The sequence below is a fragment of the Ptychodera flava genome, chromosome 18 (assembly GCF_041260155.1).
Source record: "Ptychodera flava strain L36383 chromosome 18, AS_Pfla_20210202, whole genome shotgun sequence".
Taxonomy (NCBI): Eukaryota; Metazoa; Hemichordata; class Enteropneusta; family Ptychoderidae; genus Ptychodera; species Ptychodera flava.
Window position 1 is genome coordinate 12,669,639 of NC_091945.1, and position 27,653 is coordinate 12,697,291.

The following is a 27,653-nucleotide window of genomic DNA, read 5'->3' on the forward strand; positions in this document are numbered from 1 at the left end:
TCTTTAAAATGTATGGACAGGCATTATTTCTCATCTCAAAATAGTATATGTCCCAGGACAATAGTAAAAAAAACACCCTAGCTGTCTTTATTTTTGGGCACATTACTAACGCTAGGATTTTTTTCCAGAATCTGAATAACAGAACTATTATTGTTCAGAGTTTTCCACTGACTTTTGACAGCAGGGCATGACATCTGGCCACATTTTAGGTAACAGAAAAAATTGTGTAGCCTGTCCATTTACCACTCAGGCTTCCGTTAGGAGATGAAGTGTTTCTGAACGTTTATTTTTAATTTATTAAACAACAGACATCAAAACAGGTCCAATAATCATTATCATTCAAGGTAACTAAGAAATTTACCAGGTCCAAGGGATATATCAAAAAATGACAAAAGCAATGGGGTAATCTTGAACCACGAAATACTTTTGGTACCACTTGTCCGGAATGGGTACACGTACCCTGCCAGCTAGCTGCCCCCATCAAAATTTACCCAAAGCGACAAATCTAATACAACGTTACCGGAAATTTGATAATATCTGAAAAACATTACGTCGATGCGCAGTTAGTTTGTTCAAGCGTTTGGTTGACAGTTGATGTCTAGATATCGATGATATAATGCGTTGATATGCAGTCAGCAACAGGCTGCCCTGGTTACATTGTCCGCTGGTTCTGTAAAATTAGATATTAAATGTCTAAACCTTCGCCAATTTCAAAAGTAAGACTTTCTACAGCTGAGTAGCATACGCACGCAGATCTAGATCGCTTAAATTTGATAATTTTCTCTTGATACATTTCAGAAGCATTCCCTTGTCTTACTTGTTCGGCGTCGATTTTCATGATGAGCGTCCTTTTTTAGTAATCCGCGTTAAGTACCCAAGGAGCCCTATACATGTAATTATAGGAAATACGTCAATCCGAAAACCACTGGCGCAACTGGGGAAGCAACGGGTTGTCTGATGAATCTGATTAAAATCAGATGTAGGGTGCCGACGCCTATACGGTATTCTGCTGCTATTACCTCACAGCACCAGAATACCGTTTAGACGTCTGATGACCTCTTTAAGGTGGTGTGGCATGAAAAAATGTGATTTTGGGCAATTTTCACCTTTTTACATAATCAGTATGTCATATACTACCACCTTGTGAGGATTGCCTTTACATGCATGCTTTGCGTGCAAACTATCAGACTGCTGTCTGGAAAGGAAGCCTTGCTAGTCATCCGTATATACTAAATTTTCATGAAGGGCATGGTTGGGTTATTGAAGACCATTGTTTGTCAATCAAATCGATAAGGGGCATACCAGGGTTGTAGGAGTTTGAGGCATGTAGGAGTTTGAGGCATGTACTAATGTTCAAAATAGTGCAAATTTCCGCCATGTCAATGTCTGGTAAACGGAATAAGGTATACTCCGGTATATATAATCTCCTGACATATGGAAATACTGTTGAGTTTGAAGAACAGCTAGGTACTGATGATGATGATGATGATGATGATGATGATGATGATGATGGAGAAGAAAATAATAATGAGGATCAATGTAAAGATTGTTACCTAGATATTACTACTTTCTTATGAAATGCTTTATAGTGTGTGAGTGGTGGTTGACTAATGTACGTAAGAATTACTGGTGCTGTATTTTGATAAAACGCATGCCAGGGAAAACGTAGAGGATCATAGAAAGTCAACATAACATTGGTCGTTGGTCATTTGTAATTAGTAATTTAACGATGAACGTTAATATGTTTGTTTTATTTAGTGCTATTTACTTTTGATCAAGCGCGAAACAGTAGTTTTATTATTAGCTTTATCAGACACATTTCATTTTGTTATCTATCATTGATATATTTACGGCTGATGTCCAGCAGCATTAAAAACTTATTTCTGACTGGTCTATTTCTTTGTTAGATCAGGTGCGGGCCACGCATATAAAGGTATAAGTACTGGGGCTCAGTACGTTGTTCAAATTGTCACGTTAAAGTTCAGATGTCATGTCACTAATGATTTTGCATTTACGTAAACGTTCGAAAAAACATTAAAATGACACATGTTTGTTTACAGTAGTATGAAAATTCTGAAGATATACATTATTGGCCAATACGTATAGCTATAGCTAATAGCTGTGGCTCTTAGCTAAATATAAGCTTGTTGATATTGTTATCATTGATAATTATGATGTTTAATACAAACTGGTACCATAAAATACTCCGTGTAAAAACATATACGTAACACCATAGAAATCACCATTTTATTCTACTTTTAACCTTGTTCTTTCATTGACCTTGACCTTGGTTTGAAAAGAGCATCAGACAATGTGGTCAAATTTAATACCGGTAGAAGCCACATGTATCGTTTATCAAAGACAAGAGTGCATCTTTGCTGACAAGAGTGCACCTTGCTTGAAAATGTCAAAAAGTGCACAACAAAAGAGACCTGAAATGTAAACTTTCCATGTTTTGAACTTTGACCTCATTTGGTCATGTACGCCTGACCTTGACTTTGTGGTCACATCTTGAGTGAAAGTTAGAATGTGTAACATATCCTATTTATGTTATCAATTTTGGAATGAACATTTTCATAAAGCAGGATATTCACTTTTGTATACAATTGTACTTTCTAAATAATTCAGATGTTTGTTTCTATGGCAACGGTTTTCACCCATTACTAAGCTACCAAAACTTTTCAGCAAATTCAGAGTTTCAACTTTCAAAAATATATTAAGTGTGAGATTGCCCTCTGCTTGCCCCAAATAGTACCAATTGACAATAATTGGGGCCTGGCTCATAGAGTACATGTATAACTGAAAACACACTGATGGTTGCCTTGTAATTTCTCACTACCAACAACATCCCTGATACATAACATACTAATTTACAAAGAGCACATATCTGTGGCTATGTCTGAACAAGTTTTTGAGTTTCTATCATATTTTATGTTAATGTAGCAGAAAAGTATTTATGAAAAATGCTCTATTTAATCGAAATTCTGAGATGTTATGGGCATGACCTATTGACCTTGACCCAGAATGTTCAAGGTCATGGGGTCAATTGAAAGGCCATGATGTGAGGTACCAGTGTCTGTCTTGAAATCACGTAAATATCTTTTACCGTTCCCTAGAAAATCAGTTTTATCTAAAATTCTTAGCTTTTAAGATTGTAAGTATTGTTGCCATGACAACAACTTTTGAGACAGAAAGCTACTTCTGCGACCTGTCCACCAAAAATTTTCAGAAAGTTCAGATTTGGGCGTTCAGAAAATGTATGGTGGAATTTGCCCACCCAAATGGTACCAATAACATATCTGGCTCATGGACTATAAGTCCTGTGTAATGTCTGCACATAAAAGTCGGCGACAACACACGCAATTCACTGCTAAGCAGCGTCCAGTTCAGCTACCACGGGAGCAGCCTTCTTAGATCTTTTGTTTACTTCCGGTAGGGACATGCTAAACTAATCTGAAGTCTTCCTCTGCTAACTCCACGCATCGACAAAAGTTCAGTGGAACAATCACAAATAATGTTCTCATGACAATCTCAGACATCTGACTGAACTCATAAACGGAATAAAGTTCACAGTTAACACACAATTTGCTGCAGAAAGATCAGCTTTCAACTTGTGGTGAATTATCATCTTAGCGTGCAGTGCGTATATTGCAAATATACGGCACGGCTTTCACTTGTGTGAGCAATGTTCGTTCCATCGACTAAAGTAGAGGTTGGCGTAGGGTTTAAAAAACAGTCCGATCGCATAAAATTCGATCTCTGCCACTCACCGGTTTCTTTACATATCTGCTGACTTGAGTAAGACTCAAAATAGAGAAATATCTGACTTAAAAAGCACACGCTGACACTCAAACCTTCCAGTGCCAGTGCAGCATGCAACGTAAAACACTCAATCAATCAATCAATCAATCAAATTTATTTCACCAGAAAGAAAAAATAACTTCAACACAAAAACAAATGTCAAAGTATACCTCGTTACAATGTTTCTGGTGAGGACCATGGAAATAGTCCATAGAGACTAATCTAGTCCATGGCCCCAATCTCAAAGAAAAAAGTATAACAAAGCAATCATACGTACGTATATGAGACAAGACGGGTGTCAGCAAATGAGTGGTAATTGTAATAAAAAAAATAAAGTGTCAATCAGCAACAACAAATATATAAATATAACACTAAAATAAATATGACACTAGAGTTTGTAAAATTAATTTAGTAAATAAGAATGCAATTCCGTTTTGAATAAACTTCTGGATTCTAGTTTCTTTAATGAAAGTGGTAAAGAGTTCCAATGTTTGGTAACTGCATACGTCATGTTATGTTGAATAATTCTAAGTCTTGTATGTGGGGCTCGAATATTATTGTCGGTAATTGAACGTGTTAGATAATCATGAGAGACAAGGTCAAAATAACGATCAATTCTATGGGGTAAATTGTTATGCTTTAAGTCAAAAATAAACATACATGAGTAATATTTACTTAACTTGTAAATATTCAAAATACGTAAATTTCGGAACAAAGGCTCAGAATGAGCATGGAAATCAGAGAAGGTGATTAAGCGAACTAGCTTTTTCTGAAGAAGGAGAATTGGCTCAAGGTAAGTCTGATAGGTGTTTCCCCAAATTTCAATACAGTAGGATAAGTGAGGTAAAATAAAAGCGTTGTAAATATGAAGAAGAACAGATTTTGGAACAAAATGTCGAATTTTGAAATAATACCGATTTTCGATGTAATAGCTTTTACAATTCTCTGAATGTGTGATTTCCAAGAAAATGAAGAATCAATATTTACACCAAGATAACCTGCTGAAGAAACTTTTTTAATAACTGTAGTACCGATACGCAAGTTACCCTCAAAAGTAACCCTTCTCTGGGGTGTTTTGATATTCATATAGTTTGTTTTGTCTGCATTTATGGTTAATTATTTCCCTTACACCATTTGTCGATCTCATTAAGTTGAAAAGTGACGTCATTCAAATTTATTTGCTGGGCATATACAGATCTACATATGTTTGTATTGTCGGCAAACAGCCTAAAATTAAAATAAGTGGTTGCATTACAGATATCATTGATATAAATCAATGTAAAGTTGGACCAAGTATCGATCCTTGAGGTACTCCACACCTGATTTGTCTTTGAGTAGAGGGTTCTCCATCAACCACCACGAATTGATTTCTATCTGATAAGTAACTGTGAAACCAATCTAGTGGAATACCCCTAACCCCATAATAATGAAGTTTTTGTATAAGAATGTCATGATTGATAGTATCGAATGCCTTCTTTAAATCAATGAAAATACCTAGACTGGAATTACCCTTGTTCATATTATCTGTCAAATAAGCAACAATATCAGCAAGTGCCAATTTTGTACTGTACTTTTTTCTGAACCCATATTGCATATCAAAGAGAATGTTGTGTTTGTCAAGAAATGAACAGAGTTGCTTGTTTACAACAGTTTCAACAATTTTGCTAAAAACAGGCAAAACTGAAATCGGTCTATAATTACCAAGGTCGAAGGGGGAACCTTTCTTGTACAGAGATGTTATTTTTGCAATCTTCAACTCGCTTGGAAAAAATCCGGTTGAAATTGAAAGATTTATAATGTGTGACAGTGGAGTGGAAATGTAATCGGCTGCATATTTAACGAGAAGCGGGTGAATGAGATCATGACCTGGGGCTTTGTTGTGATCTATTAAAAGTAATTCTCTCCTGATATCCTGTGCATGAACAGGTTGCAGATAAAATGACCCATTATGCCTACGATTTAGGTATTTATGAAAATCAACATGCTCTGTAATTTTAGCTGCAAGGTTTGGGCCAATATTTGTAAAATAATCGCAAAATGCTTCAGCAATATCGCTAGAATTTGTTACAGTGTCGTGACCATTTTCCAGATTCAACTTATTTGGTGTAATACTTTTCCGATTATTTCTATTTAAAAGTTCATTAATTACCTGCCAGGTTTTGCCAGAATTTCCCCCGGCCGAAGTAAATTTGTTACAAAAATAACGCTTTTTGGCTAACTTCAGAATTTAGTCAAGACATTCCTGTAAGTTTATAATATTGATGAAGCCACTATTCATTGATGAACGCTTACATTTCGAAAAAATGACATGTTTTTTACGAATAGAAATAAGAATTCCTTTGTCAACCATGGTTTCTTTACGATACCATTTGGGCATTTGACTATCTTTCTTGGCGCATGTTTCAGAGCTACATTTTGAAAGAGATCATAAAAAATACCATAAGCTGTATTCGGATTTGTACATTCTAAAACAGGTTGCCAAGAAACATCTCTCAAGTCAGAAGAAGTGAATTTCGACTAAAACTTGAAATCGAAGCGAGTGTAACTATTCACTGGCTTGGAGATTCGCTTCATGTCATTGACAAACGCAAAATTTGCATAATGATCGGTAATGTCTGTTTCAATACATCCACATTCCAAGTAGTGATCTGTAATATTGGTGGTCAGATGGTCTATTATAGTGCTACTATGCTCATTAGCCCTCGTCGGAATATTTATGAGTTGATCAAAATTCAAAGAATGTAATAATGCAGTGTAAGCAGTTGTCGTACTAGAATTTGAGCTAACATCGATATTGAAATCCCCAACAATCATGCAGCTCCTTCCTTTCATTGCAATACGACTTAGAACAATTTCAAAACTGTCTAAAAAGTCTGCGATTGGAGTGTTGGGTTTTCTGTATACTCTCTGGAAAGTTCCCATCTTGGACTCCCTAAGTATACAGTGATAACACACAAGAACTCCCAGGCAAAATAGAAAATACACAAGTCCTCCATTCATAATCTATGAGAAGCTATGAATAATTTCTTTTAAATACAAAACTAGCTAAATCTGTGTATTTATAGACTCTTGATTATTGATATTAATGTACTTGATAAGACTAGGGTAGATACCAGTGCATGTGTGAGCAAGAAATTTGATTTTGGAATTTCACCGAATTGTTAATTCACTATCTTGTCAGAGGAAACTATGAATAATTTTTTTCCATTACAAAACTAGTTAAATCTGTGTATTTATGTACGCTTGATTATTGATATTAATTTACTTGATTAGACTAGGGTGGTAACAAGTGGATGTTTGTGCAAGAAATTTGATTTTGGAATGTCATCGAAATGTTGATTCACTATCTCGTCTATATGGAAAACTATGAATAATTCTTTTCCAATAGAAAACTAGGTAAATCTGTGTATTTATGTACTCTTAATTATTGATATTAGTGTACTTGATTAGACTACAGCGATTACAAGTTCATGTGTGTGCAAAAATTTGATTTTGGCATTTCACCAAAAATGTTGATTCTCCTAGTATGTGAGGAAACTTTTTCAGCCCAGGGCCACAGGGTGCGAAGGGTTAATGAATCAAATCTGATGAATGTTTTTTTCATGGGGGGGGGGGGGGTCACATTTTACAATTGATGAATGAGGGGGTCAAATTTTAGAAATTTAATTTGGAGGGGGGTCGCTTTTTACGTTTCATTTGTCGCTCAAATTCCACCGCCCCCCCCCCTCCTCCCCGTAAATAACGAATGATCCCTTACGGCTATGGTCCCTTTGAATAAACATCAAGCAAGCCGGCGACAAGATTGCTTCCACTATACTCTTTCGGATCTTCAAAATCAAAATTCATGATGAAAGCACAGGCATCGTTCTTACATGTAACAAAGTCGAAGATTTTTTCACAATGCATTATTCTACTCTTGATCTTTGCCATACAATCATGACTGCCCTAAACCGTCTGGCTGTGCAAAACTGGTTTGGCAATCCGCCTGTTGTTTGTATGGTTTATTTGAGAGCTCTGTGGATCTCAAAGTGTCATGCACAATCATGCAGCAATTTAACACTTAATCTTCAAGTAGAAATAACGTTTTCCTCATTATACCGGAAGGGACATTAGCATATCATTTGCATGGCGATTTGACTTACCGGTAGTTCAGCTGCGGAAGTCGCCTTGCCAACGTCCTCGCGTTAGGTGCGCTATGGCAATCGATGACAACACATCGCAATTGGACTCAGTTCGTAAGAAGACTGTGAAGCAACTCAAAGAAATTTTAAAGTCTAAAGGTCTCAAGGTTGGTGGCAATAAGAATGACCTGATTGAGAGTGTGCTGACCATAGTTAACGGCGAGAGATCGGCGAATGCGTCGGGCGGTGGAGTCAATGACAGCGATGCATCATGTCGTGCGAGCGTATCTCCGACACCGCCAGCTGACTTCACGAATGACCAACAGTGGTCAGTCGATGGTTTACTATCATCAACGAAGGGAAAAAATTGGTCGAACGATCTCCGATTAATTCCAGAAGTTACATTTGTGCAGTTGTATCACTACCTTGTCGTCGTATCGGAGAAGTACTCAACGCATGCTTTGGGCAAAGTCGGGTACAAACAACTCAAGGCGTTCAAGTTTTTTGCGGAGGGCCACATCAACAAGATCTTAGTTCTTCATGAAGAACATTCAACAGTTGTACAAGCTAGAGTACATGCAAGCATGAGAAGAAAAACCTACCGATCTGTTGTGAGACTGAATGACGAGGGCTCGATACAACAAGCTGCTTGCGACTGTCCCGCTGGGTAAGTTACAACTTTCACTTCCTGTGTTGCCTTGTCATGATTGTCGTCGACGCGTCGCGTCAACGATGTATAAGCCTTGTCGAACATTACATTTGTATTTTGAGTATACAAACTCGTCAACGTTTGACCATAAATATATTACACTCGATACATAATTGCATAAATATTACAGGTTAATCCGGATGAAATGAAATAATCAGGGGAAACCACGCAGGGCTGTCCATGTTTTCGAATGGGGCGTGGTTGAGTGAAGTGGACGGCTTGTACACGTTCTATATGGCGATGCATTTAGCCTTTTAGCGAGTGGCTGTCAGGTTTTGTTTTGTAGTATTGAAAGGTCATATCGCTTTGATTGGGCGCTAACTTCTTGTGTATCGAAATACAATCTCTACGTGCACAAAAACTGTCATATCAGACAAGGGGCATTCTTTATGGAACATACAGAAAAAATACTGAAAATATGTCACCAAAAGACAGGTACTCTATTTGAAGGGGCAGTACCTGTGACTTGTAGTTATTTACTATTCCATCTCTCAAACATTTTGAAATGCTTAGTGTCTTAAAGCTTGATTGTCAAAACAGCGATTGTACCGTATGTGTAAAGAGCGATGTTTTTTTTTAGTTTAGAAGTGAATTTTAATCTGGACTCAACTTTATTTGTAAACAAAAATAATACAATCTATACAAAAACAGGCAGTGTTGGCAAAGAAAATGATGGATGTATCAACATGCTTTAGGGGAGTAGAACAAGAAACTAGTATATTGACATACATAACATAAATAATTGGAAAACATCAAAAGTACTCTGTATGTTTGAATTGTCTTGTACATATAATTCATCACTTACATCCACGAGTGGAACACATTGTAAAGTTAGAATATCTTTATTTTTATTTTCCAGAAAAGGTATCGATGGATTGGGAAAATGCAACCACACAACAGCCTTACTATTCGCACTTGAAGATTTTAGCCAGAAGGGTTTAAAGCAACAGGCAGAACCAGTCCCCTGCACCAGTGAACTGTGCCGATGGACGAAACCGAGGAGCCTACAAGCTATCAGTAAACCAGTACAATCACTTACAATCCGCAAGTATCAATATGGTCAAGATTACACCAAGAAGACATCAATTTATCTGTACGATCCCAGAGCTCAAAAACAAAGAAGTTTCCGTCAAGAAAGTGTTCATACACTATGTGACACTTTCAAAGAAGCCGGTATTTCATCATCACTTTTCTTGTTCCATGATATTTCAGCAATGCCAGATCGTCTCGGTGTTCCTTCATCAATTATTACAGAAGAGCCAGGTTATGAGATTCCATGCTATGATGACGACGTCCAAATTATCGAAAATAGTCCTGAAGTTTGTAGTTTGCCATTCAAGGATGACTACAATATAGATTCACATGCATTGCATGAAATTGTTGATTACGTTGCTGCCAGAAATGCCAGAACTTGCACAAGTGAGTACATTCAGGAGATTGAGAAACAAACACGAGGACAGGCGGACAATAGTTCATGTCAGGAAATACGGAGGACAAAAATGACTGCATCAAATTTTGGCAAATTCATGAAACGACGAGCTGACCAAGATAAACTGTTGAACTCAATCATGTACAAACCTGCGGTCACAACATTTGCTCTTGAATATGGAGGAACAAATGAGGAGAATGCTGTTAATTCATACCTGGCTCTAAAGAAAGAACAGGGAAATAGCAACATAAAGGTACTAGAAGTAGGACTAATGCTAAGTTTAGACAACCCTGATTATGGAGCTAGTCATGACAGGGTAGTGGCTGATCCTACTGAAGCAGATCTCTTTGAGGCCAAGGGTGGGTTAAAAGTTAAATGTCCTTCATCACTTCAGGGCATGACTGCTGGAAATGCTGCTCAACAAAAGAGATCTTGTTTAGAAATAAGTAAAGGTATAGTCAAACTGAAAGAGCCTCATGACTATTACATTCAAATTCAAGCCCAAATGTATGTGTCAGGATTGCCCTGGGTAGATTTTGTAGTATGTTTGGCAAGGATTGTGACCTGTTTGTTCAGCGAATCAAATTTAACAGAGAAGCATTGTACAGTAAAATTTTTCCTGCTGTTAACCACTTCTATCGCAGGGCATTCCTTCCAGAAAATCAAACAGGTCGCGTCAAGGTGGAGTAAAACTCTATCATCATGGGGATGGAAACCTTTTGTCAGGAAATGAAAATTCAAGTAGTATTTTGGGACGTTATATGGTGTTTTTCAGTTGTAATTTGCTCTGGGGAAGTGTTTCATTTTGAACTCAAGAAACTGCATTGTAAGTTTTGTACTAATCTTCAATCTTATTAATATTAATGATGTTATGAATTCACAAGTCGTCATCATCCTATGATACGTTGTGCTGATCTATTGATATTGCCATGGAAATGTTTTGATCAAATTTATCCAATTCCAGATGACACTTATTTGCTTTTCAACATTTGAGGGGTATTTATCACTTAATTTATATCATTTTTGAGGGGGGCAGAGGTTAGAATGTAAAAGATAACAGTCAGAGAGAGAGAAGGAATAAATAGTTTTCAATATTTATTGTGATGCAACTGTTCAATGACATATTTCAGGAATTTTGAGTTCACAGAATATTTACAGTCTTTCTTGGAATGCCAAGATTCAGCAATATTGTACATTTACATTTTTTTCTATAATATCAGAATTGTCAAATGACATTGGACAAATGTTTCATTGACAGAACACTGCAAACCTTCATTTCATTTACAAAGTGCACAAAAGTAATCATGTATTTACTAATTTGAAAAATTAAGTTCTGAAATAAATATTGTTTCAATGTATACAATGGTTTCAATGCATTTTCATATCCAGTGCCCCAAGACAATGCTTTTTGACAAGTTTTCATTTCTTGTGTGGCAGTAATGGTGGGAGAAAGTTTGTCAGATAGCTGCAAAACAGTAAATACCTGATTTGAAACTTTGAGCAAAGATAATGGTAAAACTCCATCCAAAATATGATAATTTTTATTCTTCCTATTGCCCGTTCAACATGAATGCGAACAGAGGCAATGTCCATGGTGTCTTGCACTTCAGTTGCAGTGAGCTGTGCCCGGTGACCATTAAATGGAGGAATATTAAGATCTACGCCCTGAGGAAGAATACTCTCAATTTCAAATCCCCTGTCTGCCATCACATTGTCCCCTGAATCTAACAAGTCAAATAAACCTGACTTCTTGGTAATCTCTTTATCTGATATTCTTCCCCCATACAGATCAGAAACAAATGTCACAGCACCATTGGGAGAGATCCCTACAAGTGCCTTGAAGGTATCATGGTGCTATAGTTTGACCATGTTTGACTCTGAGCCAATAAAGATGACGGCACCTCAAAAAAAACCTCTGTGCAATCTATGATTACCCGTGTTGTGGGATACTGCACAAATTCCTGTGGTAAAGCTTCCATAATTTGGGTTTGAGTGGGAAAAGGAACAGAAGTTTCAACTCGTGATGCAGAAAATTAATCCAGGTTGTAAAAACCCTGGAAAAATGAGCTACGCTTATGTCAAACCTGGCTGCTATATCCTGAAAAAAGAGTCCTACTTTCAATCTTACCAGTACCATGAATACTTCATCTAGACTGGAGCTGTTACGCTTACGTCTGTTTCTGATAATCATAGGATTTGCTGCTTCATGTGAATTTCTCCAATACTGTGACTTTTCTGCTTTTCTTTCTACAAATTTGTGAAATGCAAGCAGTGCAGCATAACTTGGAAAGCCTGTATAAAATTGAATGGCCTTGTCATCAACTTTAATGCTCTCAAGTGAAAATTCCCTTTTTCTGAATCTATCTATTCTCCTTGCAGCTTTCCTATTTTCGCTTTCAAAGAATTCAACTCTATAGTCTGTTCTTACTACTTTTGAAGCAAGTCTAGCACTGTGCAACCTCAAAGACTCAAGTCCTGAACACGAATTTGGCATTTCCGTTTTAAAACAGTAGTCATGTCCATCCCGGTGTGTACTGGAGTGTGATGGTAGTGCAAGGAAATCACTGACATCATACTGTGTGCTGGCGTCAAGAGATGAGACAGTCATCTGAAAAAAAGAAATATCACAATAAAAAAGAAATTAAACTTTGCATTTACATGTTATATCTCTCATGAGAATAACAATGTGTTCTGAATGTTTCTGGAAAATCATTGTGATCTAGTCCTGGTTCATTCAGTTAACTTCCTGCAAATAGATCCAATAAAGTCAGTGCTTTTCTTAAATACAGGTAATTAACACACCTGAGATGTGTGACATGAAAACTTACTGAGCTGTGCAACATTTTTCTTCTGAGAAAAGTAATAATTCACATAAAATTCAAAGTACTACTGTTTGACCTGTTTGCTGAAATTGTGTTTGGAATGTACACAGATAAAGAGACAAGTAGGTTAATCTTACCTTGCAAGAAGACTGGCTGTTTTCAGAAGAAGACTGATCAACACTCTTGGTTTGACATGGATAATCATTTGGTATTTCACAGTCTGGCCTGTCTTTAAAGCGCAGTGGTCGTCGCGCTGCGCGTGCGTGATTTTTTTTGTTGATAAACATACATTTTTGTAAACATAAGTCTTCTCAACTTCAATAGGAGTGAGATGGGAGCAGTCCCCCACTTTGTTAAGGCCTTTGTAAGACTCAACATCATGCAATAGTAAAATATTAGGATCGGAAACGAACTTCAGTGGTGTATTTCTATCTATAAACTCGTGTAGAGCTACGAACATTGGGACACTACACTCAGCACATTATGTCGCTGAGTTTACTCATAGACAGTGGATGTCTATGAGTTTACTGCACGCAGTCACAGTGAACAAAAAGCTTTGATCGCGCGCGATCACGCTGGTTGTACACGATGCTATGTACAGTACAGTGAAAATACATAACTAAAATGATCAACATTGCCTATATATGTAGACCAGCAACAAGCACAATGCCTAACACAAAAATTACACTCAAGACCATGATCGGCAAGCCAGAGCAGGACACGGGAGATGTTGTTGGGAGACGGTTACCGCGTTGACGTACACGGACATAGAGAATCCGGTCCCACAACGTACCGGCCCGCTACGACTTGGCCCACAACCCCCTACAACCAACTTTGATCACCATGTCTTACTTCTCCTAGTATTACGTGGTAAGAAATAGTAAAATGACAGGAAACAATAAACAAAACGAGCGGGTTTTCGCGGCATTTGGCAGGAAAATTGCACGGCTACACCGTGCATATACGTATCGAGAGATCCTGTGCCCCGGCCCCGGTCCTGTGCACTGTCATGGCAGTGATCCAACCGCTAGCTGGTGTAGGCCTACCGGTGCTGGGCAAACTTCGTTGTTGTACCTCCTGATTGCCGGGTAGGTCTGAATCCTCTTTCAAGTGAGATAACCCCACATAACAAGAAGACCTATGAAAGGTCCTTCGCTGACTTGACACCTGTACTCGGAATTCTCGTTTGCACCCCTAAACAGGGTAAACTTTGTAGTTGAGTTGGATTCTCCACAGCCGAGTGTAGCGCGCCATATACCCGGTTTGACACGGACGTTCATACAGACCACGGAACGGAACAGATGCAGAGATACTTCTTGCTGCAGCGGGCATTGCTCTGCGAGCTGTAGATTTCTATAGTTTGGGTTGTTGTCTTTGTACTCGTACTCCTGTCGGGCCTCTTGAAATGAAAGCTCTCGTCCTTGCTAGCGATGTCGAAAACTAGAGCCCGGTCGTTGATAGTCTGTTGGCGTATACATGCGTACGTCTAGCTCTATGGCTCGAGCGATAACAGTGGCCGAGCCCCATTCAACTGATTCAAGAAAATCATGAGCAAATGTGATCTCAATCCAGCGTGCAATCATCGTTCAATATTCAGCAGATATTTAACTTAGATTAATTGACCTTTTATTGCGTTATACATTTGGATAGTTGGTATGCTTGTGACAGATCAGCCGCCATTTTAACAAGCCGCAATATCGCAAACATTACAATCAACCCGTAACATGTGCGGCGTTCTTGGATTTGTTTACAATAGAGGGGGACCCCCTCAGGAGGATGCGCAGCGCGACGACCACTGCGCTTTAAGATAAAATGAAATGAAAAAATAAATTTCCAATTGTAACAGATGTAAATTACATGTTGTACTGTGCACATGGAGATGCCTACCTTTGTACATGTAGATGTATCATGGTCATTTTCTGTTTGGTAATGTAGATTTGGTTCAGCTGCAAGCATTGCCATAACAGACTGTTTTGCTTTTGCTGAAAAAAACAGACATGAATTGTTTCTTAGAGTTATTAGAGTTGATACAAAAAACCCAATGTACAGAAATATTTAGACAGTAACGATTATGGACAGTAACGAGTATAATATTAAGGTTCCAAGACAAGAAATTGACCATTTTAAACCAACAATTCTCTAGTGTTTAAGAAGCTCAGAACCCCCGTAAATTGTATATTTTCGGAAAGCCTAGATATAGGGGAACAGTTTGGTTACCATAGTGGCACCATTGTTTACATAACTATCACGTGACAGGTTATTTGCATAACCTTTCAAAAATAGATTTTCCCTATGTTTTGTTTCAATGCTTTGAGATATGCGGCTGAAATTTGTGTGAGTGCAAGCTGTCCTAAGGGTCTTCAAAAGTGTGTCTCAGAATTTTTTAAACCTTCTACAACAGTTTTTATGCCAGAAAAACTTCCAGAGCAGTGAATTTAAGCGTAGTTGATTTCTTTAAAATTGTGCTCCAAAAAAACTAAGCAAGATATAAAAAATCTGAGACACACTTTGGAAGAGCGTTGTGACAGCTTGCATTCCGCAATTTTGAGTCAGCTATTTTGAAGCATTGAGACAAAAAATAGGGAAAACTGTTTTTGGAAAGGTTATGCAAATTACCGTGTCACGTGATAGTTATGTAAACAATGGAGACACTGTTGTTACCAAATGTTGCCGTATATCTAGGCTTTCAGAAAATGTATACTTTACAGGGGTTCTGAGCTTATTAACTGTTAGAGAATTGTTAGATTAAAAAGGTCAAATTTCTTGTCTTGGAACCTTAAGAGAAAGTAACATTTCATGAACTACTACACAAACAGTTGTAGGTCAGTTCTGCAGTGAAGGAAGTGTATAACCTGAACTGTAAATGAACAGTTACTGAATGAAATTATTGTAAAAATTAGTCAATGTGTACTCACTATTATACCCCTGTATGAATTTTTTCGCCTTGGCTTGTGTTTGCTCCTTTTTGGTAGTGACAACTTTGCTATATAACTTTCTGATTCAGGGAGATTAACCTTCTTTCCATTCACAAAGTGCTTACTACAAATGAGTCATTCCACAGTAAAGTGCAACCACTTTGTGAAAATAAGGTCAAAAATTAAATTTATTAATCTGAATCTAAAAGTTGAGTGGGTGGACAGTACTACAGGTGTGTCATCTAAAAATATTTTTTTAAGATAAATAATTTCTTTGTTTAAGAAGGAGGGCAAATTGTCGCGGCAACAGTAACGCGTGTAACATGGACAGACATGACATTGTATTGTATTGATCACATGTATGCCATTGTCATCCCTGTGCCAAGTTTGATAGAAACCCATTAGTCTACAAGAACTAGAAACACACTTAAGAAGGTAATTTAATCTTAAATATTATCAGAAGAGGAGGATATCTGACGCAATGTTATGGCCACTAGCAACGTATGTAACATGGACAGATACTGGATTGGCTTTATACACAAATTGTGTGTGTTCCAAACTGAATAAGTGTACTTGATTGATTTATATATGTATATGTCATGACGATGTTAAATACCTCAGAATTATGAAGTGAATTGTTATAAATTGGCTCTGTGGATAACCATATAGACAACAGAGGGAAGACCCCTGTATTGTCTGGGATAACGTATGTAAATTGGACAGACATCATCAGTTCCGTCCAATTTGTTCATAACGATATGGGCATCTGAGGTGCATCAATAGTTGTAAAGAAAGCTTTCAGTAACTTTCTGATACAGATAGAAATGTCACACTAAAAAACAAATTAACATTATTCTATCCAGTATTTAATTAAACTACAATTACTTCCACGCGTGTAACACTGGTAACGCGTGTAACAAAGAGGACAGACATCCTGCCATTCAGGTGCTCTCAGTAATGGTGGCCATTGGTTTATATTCAATTGCGCCATAAAACATGAAATTTAGGGCACCCTCAAATGACAACATTTCAGCAATGTATACCAAAAGAATTTTTTTTTTAAATCTTGATTTTGGAAATGAGGTAAGGCGTGTAACATGTGGACAGACGCCTTCCAGAAATATTTTAACTGCAAGAGAACCAAGCTTCGATAAAGACAGAATAAAGAATGTTACATAGTGGAAGATTTCATTGTAAGTCAAATGTATGAGTGATTTGTTGCTGCTTACAGCCTTCACTATATTTATTGTTCTCATGTTATCAATTCGCATAGAGTTGGACAGACATAGTTACACGCGTTACCAATATTTTTTGGCATAATATTTGGCCCTTTCCCTAGTGTTTTTTTTTTCCAAGAATAAATCTAGTTCGTAATTGCTTATAATACACTATTACTTATGACATATGAAATCAATTCAAATAGTATCAATATTGTAAATATCCCTTCCTAATGTAACAGGGGTACAAAATGTCACAAAATGGTGAGCAAATAGAGGCCATATTTACAAAGATAAAAATCTATATTTTTTTTGAGCTGGACATACAGCTTTAATATTATTTTTTTATATATGTTCATATGTAGTACTTACTAAAAATAATATCGTTCTGTGTGAATGCTGTTATCATTGAAAAAGCTATAGCTCTATAAATGAGAATGTCAAATGTTGCGCTTTACTGTGGAAAGACTCAAATACGAGAATATTTAGTAGGTCTCCATCTGTCTTCTCTTCCAGAAAGCCTTATATCTGGAGAGAGGCTGCTTTGGAATGCTGAAAACGAAACCCTGTTGTCTTGATTATGCTTACTATCATTGCTGCAGCCAGGAACACAACAAAAGCACATGGCAGATGGTAATAAGGCCTGTAAAATAAAAAGGGATAATAAAACTATTGCTTGTAGCACAGGCTTTTTAAAGACTGGCTAATGACAAGGAAAGAAAACAGCTGTCAAGTCAAGTGTCACTGGGAACTATCAACGAGTCATTGTGTCAGTGGCCAGGGGCAAGCTCAGCTCCAGCCATAGTAACGGTTATTATGCTGTGGTTGGACAGCCTAACTTACATTAAAGTTCAACCGAACTGGAACTTAGAATGAATAATCGTAACATCTAAGCTTTTAAAGGACTTTAAAGCATTTGGCAGTGCTAAAATACGCTAGTATAACATGAGGGGCTATTTGTGGCCATCGAACTGGGTTAGACACATTCACACAATGCACACCATGCGATCGACTGCTTCGATTTTTTCAGAAATTATGAACATTTTTGCAAGCTATACGACAGAAAATTTACAAAATTAGTGTGATGATTTTGACACTCGCAGGAAAGTGGCTAATTTTTTTATTGAAACGGCGAAAATCACCCGAAAATACAGACACAAACTTTGCATACACTTACCGTGCGTAGAGAGACGACGAACGTTCCAGAGGCTTGACTGTGACTGCAGCGGAACTAGGTCAAACTGGCTACGTGCATATAATTACGCGGGCGCAAGCGAACTTCCGGTGACATTGAGGAAAGGGTCTATTGAAATTTGCAAAAAGGTTCCCCATTTGTTCTGTAAACCATTATGTGGTTGGTTCCCAATTTATCTGTAAACCATTCAGTGATTGGCTCCCCATTTGTCTGTAAGCCATTCAGTGATTGGTTCCCCATTGGCCTGTAAACCATTCTGTGATTGGTTCTCCATTTGTCTGTAAACCATTCGGTGATCGGTTCCCCATTTGTCTGTAAACCATTCAGTGATTTGTTCCCCCTTTGCCTGTAAACCATTCATTGATCGGTGCCCAGTTGGCCCGTAAACCATTCATTGATTGGGGCCCGTAAACTGTTCTTTGATTGGTTAGGAAATAGACTGTACAATAATTGGCTTTTATGAAAGCTGAAGTTCTGCAGCTAAATTTACAACCAATTACTGAAAGATAGATTGAAATTCCGCATTGATTTCCAGTAACATACGCTGCTCATGTTACCTGGTTGCATATCCTGTTATTTAGTATAGTACAGTTTCATTCTTGTACGAACTACAAAATCGACAGTGTTCAATGAATTGAATCATTTATGTTTTGTATCAACCATCAAATTCAGGGTTTGAATCGACAAAAAAAACATTTATTTCTGTTCAGATCCTTAAATAACGGACAGAGTAGTTTCATATATTGGAGTTTGATATTGGTATGTTGTTCTTTAATGATATAGCTTTAATAATGAGAGGTGAATAATTCAATTATTTTATTTCTGCAATGCTCTTTCAGTGGAGGAAACAACCTCACTTAGGAAGTTTGCATAAAATACATGCCTCTCCGTCTAGTACATTTAATATATTTTACAACCTACTAGATTACAATACTAGAAGACAAGGCATAATACAGGATTCACATGTCTATATAAATGGAAGACAAATGTGATCAAATGATATTTCATCATGAAGTCATTTTCTTTAATACCTCTTCCGAAATGTCTTGTTCGAAGACTGCGTTATGAGTTATTGTTTGAATACAGAACGCACATGTCCTTGAGCATGTCAAGCTAACTAGTTTATTGATAAATAACATTGTTAAAATGTTCTTGCTACACGAACAAAATAAAAATACAAATAGAAAACAGAAATTTAATATAAACTTGAAAATTTGAAGTCCATAAAGGTGAAGGTCTGTTTCTTATCCACATCCCCAACATTAGCCCATCAAAAGTACTTTTTTTTATCTCTGAAAAGAATTTTTACGAAATGACTGTGCAACAAAAGACAGAAAATGAAAGTGTTAATTCGTTACCCAGTGAAAAGTCCTTCACAGAAAATATTGTGCCGGCTTCTCACACTGTTGGCTTTACAGTAAGATGTTTCTGTTCAAACTGCAACTTTTGCCCAGGTGCAAAGATTCACTGGTCTGGTTGATGTAAACACTTGTTGTCATGGTGATGGCTTCATCCAAACAAACAAACAAACAAACAAACAAACATGAACAATGCCATTTGAAGTTAAGAAGACTGATACACCTGCATTAACTGATACACTTTGTAAAATACAGTGAATGAGAAACAAACCTATAAATGTTTAGGACAAAATTTGAAGAAAGACTTTATATGAATACAAATCTAACAATATTTTTTCCGTTACTCCGTGGTACTATATATGGCAAAGGGGTACACAAGACAATATAAGCATAACTGATATTTCTGTTTGAACTGTCTGTGCAAGTCAATCAAAAAGTCTTAGCTACCCAGACGAGACAGAAGTATGGATTCAGAAGAGCTGTATGGGTAAACAAGAGTAATCAGCCAAGCTTTGTTTTCATGATCAGAGAGGATGGGTCTTATTCAGGTTGTCTTTAAGGCAGAATGCAGCTCAGGGACAGACATTTGGACTTGTAGACTTGATTGACTTTTGAGAGCCTCAGATTTGGTGCATTTTTAAGCTCTGCAAGTCTGTAGACTTTTCATCATCTTATTTTTGTGGAAATTACAATTTTTTTTGGTCACGGTGTTAGCAGAACAATGGCAGCGATTTTGAATATGAAATTTATTTCAATACAAGAGTTTCGAATGTTAGGTAACCCTCAAATGCGCGATGCATTGTGGGTAGGGTCAAGGGTCAAGTGGGCATAAACTGACTTACGTAACCATAGCTGGTCATACAATAGAACGTAAACAATAACACGGAAGTCCGCTCGCTCGCTTGTCAGGTAAGTTATCGATTGTTTTAGATTCTTTTTTCAAATAGTTTTATCTAATGACAATCATGTATGATATTGTATATTTCATAAATGTGCAGAATTCGCATTAATTACCGAACATGTCTTTGATAAATTTCCGAATGAAAATTCAGTCGGCGGACTCATTGTATAGGCCTAAGGCGGGAAACAAACGATTATCAGCGCAACAATACATCCAGCCACGATCACTCCATGACTGCATGACGCCATAGTGATATTGTTAATTAAGCCTACTTTCGATTCAAATATTATTGACAAAACAGCAATACATATTTTTCTGGAGTAACAAGCGGACTCGATACTGGCGTCAATAGTTTCGCCCAGGCCGTTCGCGTTGTAACCTCCGAGTAGTTCAGAGCATGGACGTACCACGCAGAAAGGCACTCGCGTTTAGTTTTCATTTTGATTTCTGTATGAACATGAAGTTAAACCTCCATGGTATGATAGAGGGTACATTCGTATACTATAGATTTTTGATATACTGAACCGAACTCGTTGTGTTGGGTTCATACAAAGAAAACAAAAACCTAGAGAGACACTATTTTATTGGGCATTAGGCGTACTTCAGTTTGATAATTGATTTTTCAATTTCGGCATGCCTGGACACAGAAATTGTGTTGTTGTAGGCTGTGCAAACAGCGGGGCCAATTGAGAAATGGATGACCAAATACTGTGCAGTACACATGTGTAATCTTGGTCAAAGTCGATGTGACTGTCAAACACCTCTTCAACTGCATCCATTCCCTACTTTCAGATGAAGAAGGGCGGCTTCGATGGGAAAAAACTGATAAACAGAAAAAAAATTCTAGAGGCAATAATTTGACACCAAGTAGATATTCAAGGGTATGTTCAGATCACTTCCCGAATGGAAGGCCAATCGCAGAGAATCAAGACCCAGTTCTGAATCTGGGTTACAACGTAACCACGGAAAATGACAAGAAAAGTGCCAGTTAATAGAAAAAATACGCCAATACTTCAGAAAAAATCAAGATCGTCACCGAAATGTCAGCAACGGTTTCACAGTTATCATTGCCCGAGTATGAATGTTACAGTGGTAAACGACGATGTCAATGTCAAATGTTTATCCCATGTATAGTGCGAAAGGTATGATTTGCCCATGATGACTGAAGTGAATACATTTTCAATTTTCCCGCCGACGCGGGGCCAGTATATGACGATCTCAGCGATCGGTGCCAAGTTTACTGTGGATTTTTGGTGTAATATTGGAAGAAAATTTGGAAGCAGCATATATTTTTAAATACAAATGATACATATATATCTCTATTAGTTAAAACTATTTGAAAAAAGAATCTAAAACAATCGATAACTTACCTGACAAGGGAGCGAGCGGACTTCCGTGTTATTGTTTACGTTCTATGTATGAGCAGCTATGGTTACGTAAGTCAGTTTATGTCCACTTGACCCTTGACCCTACCCACAATGCATCGCGCATTTGAGGGTCACCTGACATTCGAAACTCTTGTATAGTTCCAATTTTTTTAAAAGTGACCCAAATGTTAAGGCTCTGATAGTCTGAACACTTTTGAACATCTTATTTTTGTGTCCAGTGCTAGGGATCCACTTTTGAACCGGTTGCAGTGAATGGAAAATCTGTTGAAATTGTTGTGTGTTTTAAATACTAAGGATCACAAATAGATAAACGGTTGAATTTCAGTGAAATACTAATTATATAGTTAAGAAGGCCATGCAGCGTATGTTTTTTATTGAGGAGGTTGAGAAGTTAGTCAGAGTGTATTGGAAAATGTCTATAAGAGCCTCATAGAGAGTGTTTCTCACTGTTAACATTACAGTGTGGTACGGTAATTTGAGTGTCAGCAATAGAAATAAACTCACACGTGTCTTAAACATGGCAGGAAAAATAATTGGCAAGAAACAAAATCAACTCTGTGATCTGCATTAAATCGCCTTTCGAAGAAAAGCCAATGCAACTGTCAGTAATACTTCTCGACCTTTCATTTACATTTCGAGAAGATGCCATCTGGACGGCGATACAGAGTACCTGTAATTCGAAATAACCTTTTCAAAAAAATCGTTTATTCCAAGTTCAATAACTATACTTAATACAGACCTTTGTCCGTAGGAGACAGACATACTTCATTTCATCATTGTAAAGGAGATAGAGACTATGTGCATTTTTATATTTCAACACTTAATGTTGTGATGTGTAATGTATTTTTGGTGAAGCGAAAGGTAATTTTCCCGAATTGGACAATAAAATTTATTCTTATCTATCTTAAATTAAGAATTTAATTTTTCCCATTGAGTTAGCACAAGAATGGCATGCAAGTTTGAATAACAAATTTATTTCCATAGTTCCAAAATGTTAAAGTGACCTCAATTTTATTTTTTATTTTAAAGAGATGGGTTAAACGTTTCCCTGTAGAAAGTAGAGCAAAAGTTTTCCTCTCAAATTCGAGGCGCATACTACCTTAGATAACCCAAATTCAAGGACTCTTTCAGTAAAAAATACTCTAAATTCTGTTTGTGCAAACATACAGTTTGGTATTTCATTAAAAAGTACTAGGCACTAGGGAATACCAAGTGACCATTGAAAATTGTACGGGGCTTAGTACTACTGTCAAGCACAACATTTTGGTACTCAGAGTGTTTGTCAATTCTGACCCATACTCTGTCACTGACAGACAAGTTCAGGTGCACACTTTGACTGATCATTATAGTAACGCTCCCAATTTCCGTCATCAGAGAACAACCTCCCGGATGTTGCATCGTTAAACATTGTATATGCAACTACATTCTTGTTCTCTTCTTTCAAGGTAGTGAACATAAAGAAATACACCCGAGCAATTTGACAGGTGAAAACACCTGTCACTGCATGAAAACCCAATAATACTTACTGTATTAGCATGGATTATTGCCTGTATTTTAGCTGAATAGTGCATATACAGATGAAAACAGTCAAGAATCCATTGCTTGTATTCAGCAAGTGTGTATTCATGTAGATTCATGTGAGTTCACGTGTATTATACAATAATACAGGCAACTCATTAGTGTAAATTTATCTGTATTATTGCGTTTTCATGCAGTGTGCGCCTTTGTTCAAATCATCACCAATATTGAGAATAGTTACATCGTAAGTTACTGCTTTGTATTCGGAACCGCCATAGATTGCAGAAGACCTCGCAACAGAAAAAGCAGACCATTCATAATAAGTATAAGGTTCTCCCTTCTCACCCTTGACCCTGGAAGCATCCTTATGGCCTTTCATTCCACAGATTCTCCATTCTCCTTTACTTCCTGTCATTCCAAGTAGACCAGCCTCCCCTTTGCTTCCCATCATACCCATCATACCGCTATCACCCTTGTCGCCCTTGGCACCATATCTTCCAGATGGGCCCATAGGACCTTGACTTCCAATTGTGCTGTTTTCGTCCTGTGCACCGGCATCTCCTATGGATGTAAATGGAGAAAAGACTGGTGATGATATATAACTTTGTATTTGTAATTTTATGCCAAAATTTATGTTGCCTTTCCAGGTCAGTGCTTTTGCAATATTATCATTTTACTCACCAAAATGTTGTGCCGCACAATCAAATGAGGTGCAAGGTGGCAATTTTGTTTAACCATTTCACCACCATGGTTTGGCCCAATCCCATTGATATCAATGGTGAGTGTGGACTTGTTTACAAGGAATTGGGATGAACAGGTTAAAGCTATTGATATGCTGAAACAAATGTTACAAACTTGATTCTTGTCAAGATATCGTACAATCAGATATGCTGCAAGGCAACCACTTTTTTACAAACCTTTTCATGGCCACAGTCGCTACACAGGATCTCATGTACCTGAACTTGTTTCATACAAATGTTAGATCAATTCAAACTGGGCATCAATTTGTTTCATGGTACAATCCTGTATGGCTAGCCATTGAGGGTGTTTTGTTTCCTTGTTATCATCTCACATTAGTCAAGGATGATTATGTGAACTGATTTGTTGGAAAAGGAACATATACATAATAATTGATATAGTATCAAAGGCCTGTTGATTTGCTTTGGGAACACTGTCATAATACATAATCATATAATCAGATTCATAGCATAATGGCAAAAACAAGTTCAATGCCAAGTTAACATATAGTTTGTAGAAGCTACAGATGATAGTACAAGTTTGTTGTAACATGTATCAAACATGGTCAAAAAGTTGGTGGGGACTATCAATTCAATTTTACTGCTCTAAGAAAATGCCGAAACACCAAGAAAATTTGGCAACATAGCTTACCATACTAGTCCATCATAATTGTGGAAGAAATGATAAATTTTGTAGCAACAAGTCGAACTTTCACATCTGTTTGCATGCTTACAAGGTGACAATAGATGGGAAACTCAATCATAAATAAACAGATCAAAATAATGCATACTCTTGATTTAGTTATTTTGAAAAAAAATACAAAAGTGGATGTGAGTGAAAAATCTAGTCTAGATAGTAAAAGTCCAGGTATTGAAATCACATGAACCATAGATGGTAGTACAACAAGCCACTACTGTTAATGGATGAACAGACAAATTAAAGCTTTTGACTTAATACACTACCGGTACAATGTGAGAATTGTGAAAATGTTGTAAGATGGCAGAAAAAAGAGGTATGCTCTGTGAATGGTTGAGAAATTATCTGTGAATATTTTTTTAAACGACGCTAGCTTTTAAAAGATATTTTGGAGAGGAAGCAAGTCAGCAGGCAGAGATAGTAACATTTCAAAGGTTTCCACAGCAGATGCTACTAAAACTGAATTCCATAGCTTAAGCTGAAATACACCAAAGTTCCTAGTTGGGTGATACATGAAACCTGCAGTAATCAGTTTACTTTGGTTTGAATACCAAGGTTGTCTTTGATACTACAATGATGGCTGCCACTGTCTCAAGTTTGACAGTGACTCTATCTTGCTTCACACTAGAATGGTTTCCATTTGAAAACAAAAATTTGTGAGAAATAGGATGAAAAAACCTTGCCCTAGCTGGAAGATAGATGAGTAAGATAATACAGTACTCCTTTTGAAAATATGCTAAAGGTAGTTTGTGCTTCAAAAATGAAAGACTTAAACTTTTGCTTAAACTTTCTACAAGCAAACTTTCAGCATCCTCCTTCAAAATTAAGATAAAAAATGGGGGTTCACTGGGCAAATTTTGGTACTAGAGGAACAAATTACCCAATATTTGCAGATACTTGAAATTCAAAATGGCTGCCATCTTTGTTGGGTAAAATAAAGTTATCCAATTTTCACAAAACTAAGCAGGTGTAAACTTTCTTCAGTCGATATGCTTCAAAATGAGCCTCCACTCATGGTAGGCCAAAAAAATATTGTAAATGTTTGCGAGTCCAAATATCTGTCCCCCACAGGTATGTGCATTCTGCTCTTAGTCTCTAAGATTAGAAACTTTTTGCAGTAAAAGAAGAGGAGGAATTCGATAAAATTAGTATTGTTGAATTTTGGATGGAAAACTATATGCATACATACAAACTTTTGAAGATTTAAAGTAATTTACAAGTAACCATTTCATTTGGTCACTTACGACAACGGAGATGATACTATGTTCAATTAGTAATAACTGTTGCCCTCACCTTTCTCTCCTCGCAAAATGCCAATAAGTGGCATGTCGTTCTGTTTACCACATCAGTCAACGCAGGGTTCACTTGTTGGAGGGCCGCCTGGAGGGCTCAGGCTCCAAACTGAGGCACTTCCAGTCAAGATGTATACCACAACAATATACATCTTCACCATCAAACTATGTTGGCTCCCTTTGTGTGCAGTTGGTTGGCCAATTCTTGAAAGTCTGTCAGTGCGAATGGTCCACGATGTATTTCACAATGCTGAAAACCTGGAGAAAAGTGGCCTATATGTTTGTGCTCTCTCCGAAAACTTTCTCGTCTGTGATTTTGTCATGCCAAGTATGCCCTTATATAGGCTCTGGAGACTCGATCCTACACATTCAAATCATATCTGAATGCAATTATTGTTAGTCCCCTGAAACTAAGTCTTGGGATTTATATTTAGGCTCCATGTGTCTGTCCATGCGTTCATCTGTCCGTCCCTGCAGATATCTCAGACATGCCAGAGCCAATTCCCTTCAAACTTGGTACAATGATAATACACCATGAAATACATATGCACATTCATTGTTGTGGGTGTGGCATTCATAATTAGTGTTTATTTTGATAACTTGGATTTTTTTAAAAAAAGTGTTCTGTTTCCAGAGAGACTGTGACTTTGAAATTTGTACAGATATTGGTCACACAGAGCTCTAATAGTGCACAGAGATGTTTAGCACTATCATGCCACTTTATTACTTGTTTGCACATTTAATGAATTTTCATAATTAGTATGCTATGTCAAGAGATACTGCATTAACTTTGATGAAACTTGGTACAGTTGTTGAGCTCAAAGTCCTGAAATGGCTTGCAAAGACGTTGAAAGTAGTATCATGTCAATTTATTGCCAGTTTGTATATTCAGTGAACTTTCCTCATTTGCATGCTATGTTGAGAAATACTGCATCAAAGATGATGATCTCTCTGTACTGTAATAGCGTGCAAAGACATTAAGTGTTATCATGTCTTTTTGAATCAATAATTGCATATTTAATTAACTTTCATTATTAGTGTGATATATCTAGAAATACAACAGCAAATTTGATCGGATACTAATCTTACAGTGCTGTACATAATAGAATGCAATTGCTATATAAGGGACCGTTCAGTTTTTACGGCCTGGGGGCCGGCAAAATCTTGTTGCCGGTGTTTAAAAAATTATAGACCCCCCTGCATTTTTCGTGGACAAAAGATGACCCCCTCTTTGTCAGACGAAAAAATTGGATGACCCCCCCTGCTGAAAAATAACCAAAATCCATATGTCATATTTACCCGCACGGTTTGGATTTGAACTACACAAACTTCCCAGCCACATCCATGCAAATGTATGTTAATTAGGACGACTGTAAGGCAATTTTTAACTTCATTTCCATAGAGAACTTATGTCCATGGACATTGTATAAAGAAAACTTTATTGAATTGGTCCGCCAAGGCAGCCCTCCGTTTAAGAGGGTCATGCCTCATGGGCCATTACGTAAAGTCAACTTTATTCTAGTGGGCCACGAAAGGTGGCACGCCGGTAAAGA

The 27,653-nt window shown here is 37.3% G+C and overlaps 2 protein-coding genes and 1 long non-coding RNA gene across 3 annotated transcripts; 1 reads left to right on the forward strand and 2 right to left on the reverse strand.

Annotated features, from left to right (window-relative positions):
• Window positions 1-7,982: 7,982 nt before the first annotated feature.
• On the forward strand, window positions 7,983-14,274 carry LOC139116874 (uncharacterized). The gene is made up of 2 exons (XM_070679604.1): window positions 7,983-8,589; window positions 9,491-14,274. The coding sequence occupies exons 1-2, from the start codon at window positions 7,997-7,999 to the stop codon at window positions 10,791-10,793; spliced, it is 1,896 nt and encodes a 631-aa protein (XP_070535705.1). The 5' UTR covers window positions 7,983-7,996; the 3' UTR covers window positions 10,794-14,274.
• On the reverse strand, window positions 13,189-18,236 carry LOC139116875 (uncharacterized). The gene is made up of 3 exons (XR_011548406.1): window positions 18,192-18,236; window positions 15,798-17,657; window positions 13,189-14,864 (listed from the first exon to the last, which is right to left on the reverse strand). It is a non-coding gene; the product is annotated as an uncharacterized lncRNA (long non-coding RNA).
• Window positions 18,237-22,989: 4,753 nt separating this feature from the next.
• LOC139117803 (otolin-1-like) lies at window positions 22,990-26,357 on the reverse strand. Its single transcript, XM_070681053.1, has 2 exons — window positions 26,102-26,357; window positions 22,990-23,935 (listed from the first exon to the last, which is right to left on the reverse strand). The coding sequence occupies exons 1-2, from the start codon at window positions 26,133-26,135 to the stop codon at window positions 23,553-23,555; spliced, it is 417 nt and encodes a 138-aa protein (XP_070537154.1). The 5' UTR covers window positions 26,136-26,357; the 3' UTR covers window positions 22,990-23,552.
• Between the last annotated feature and the right edge of the window lie 1,296 nt (window positions 26,358-27,653).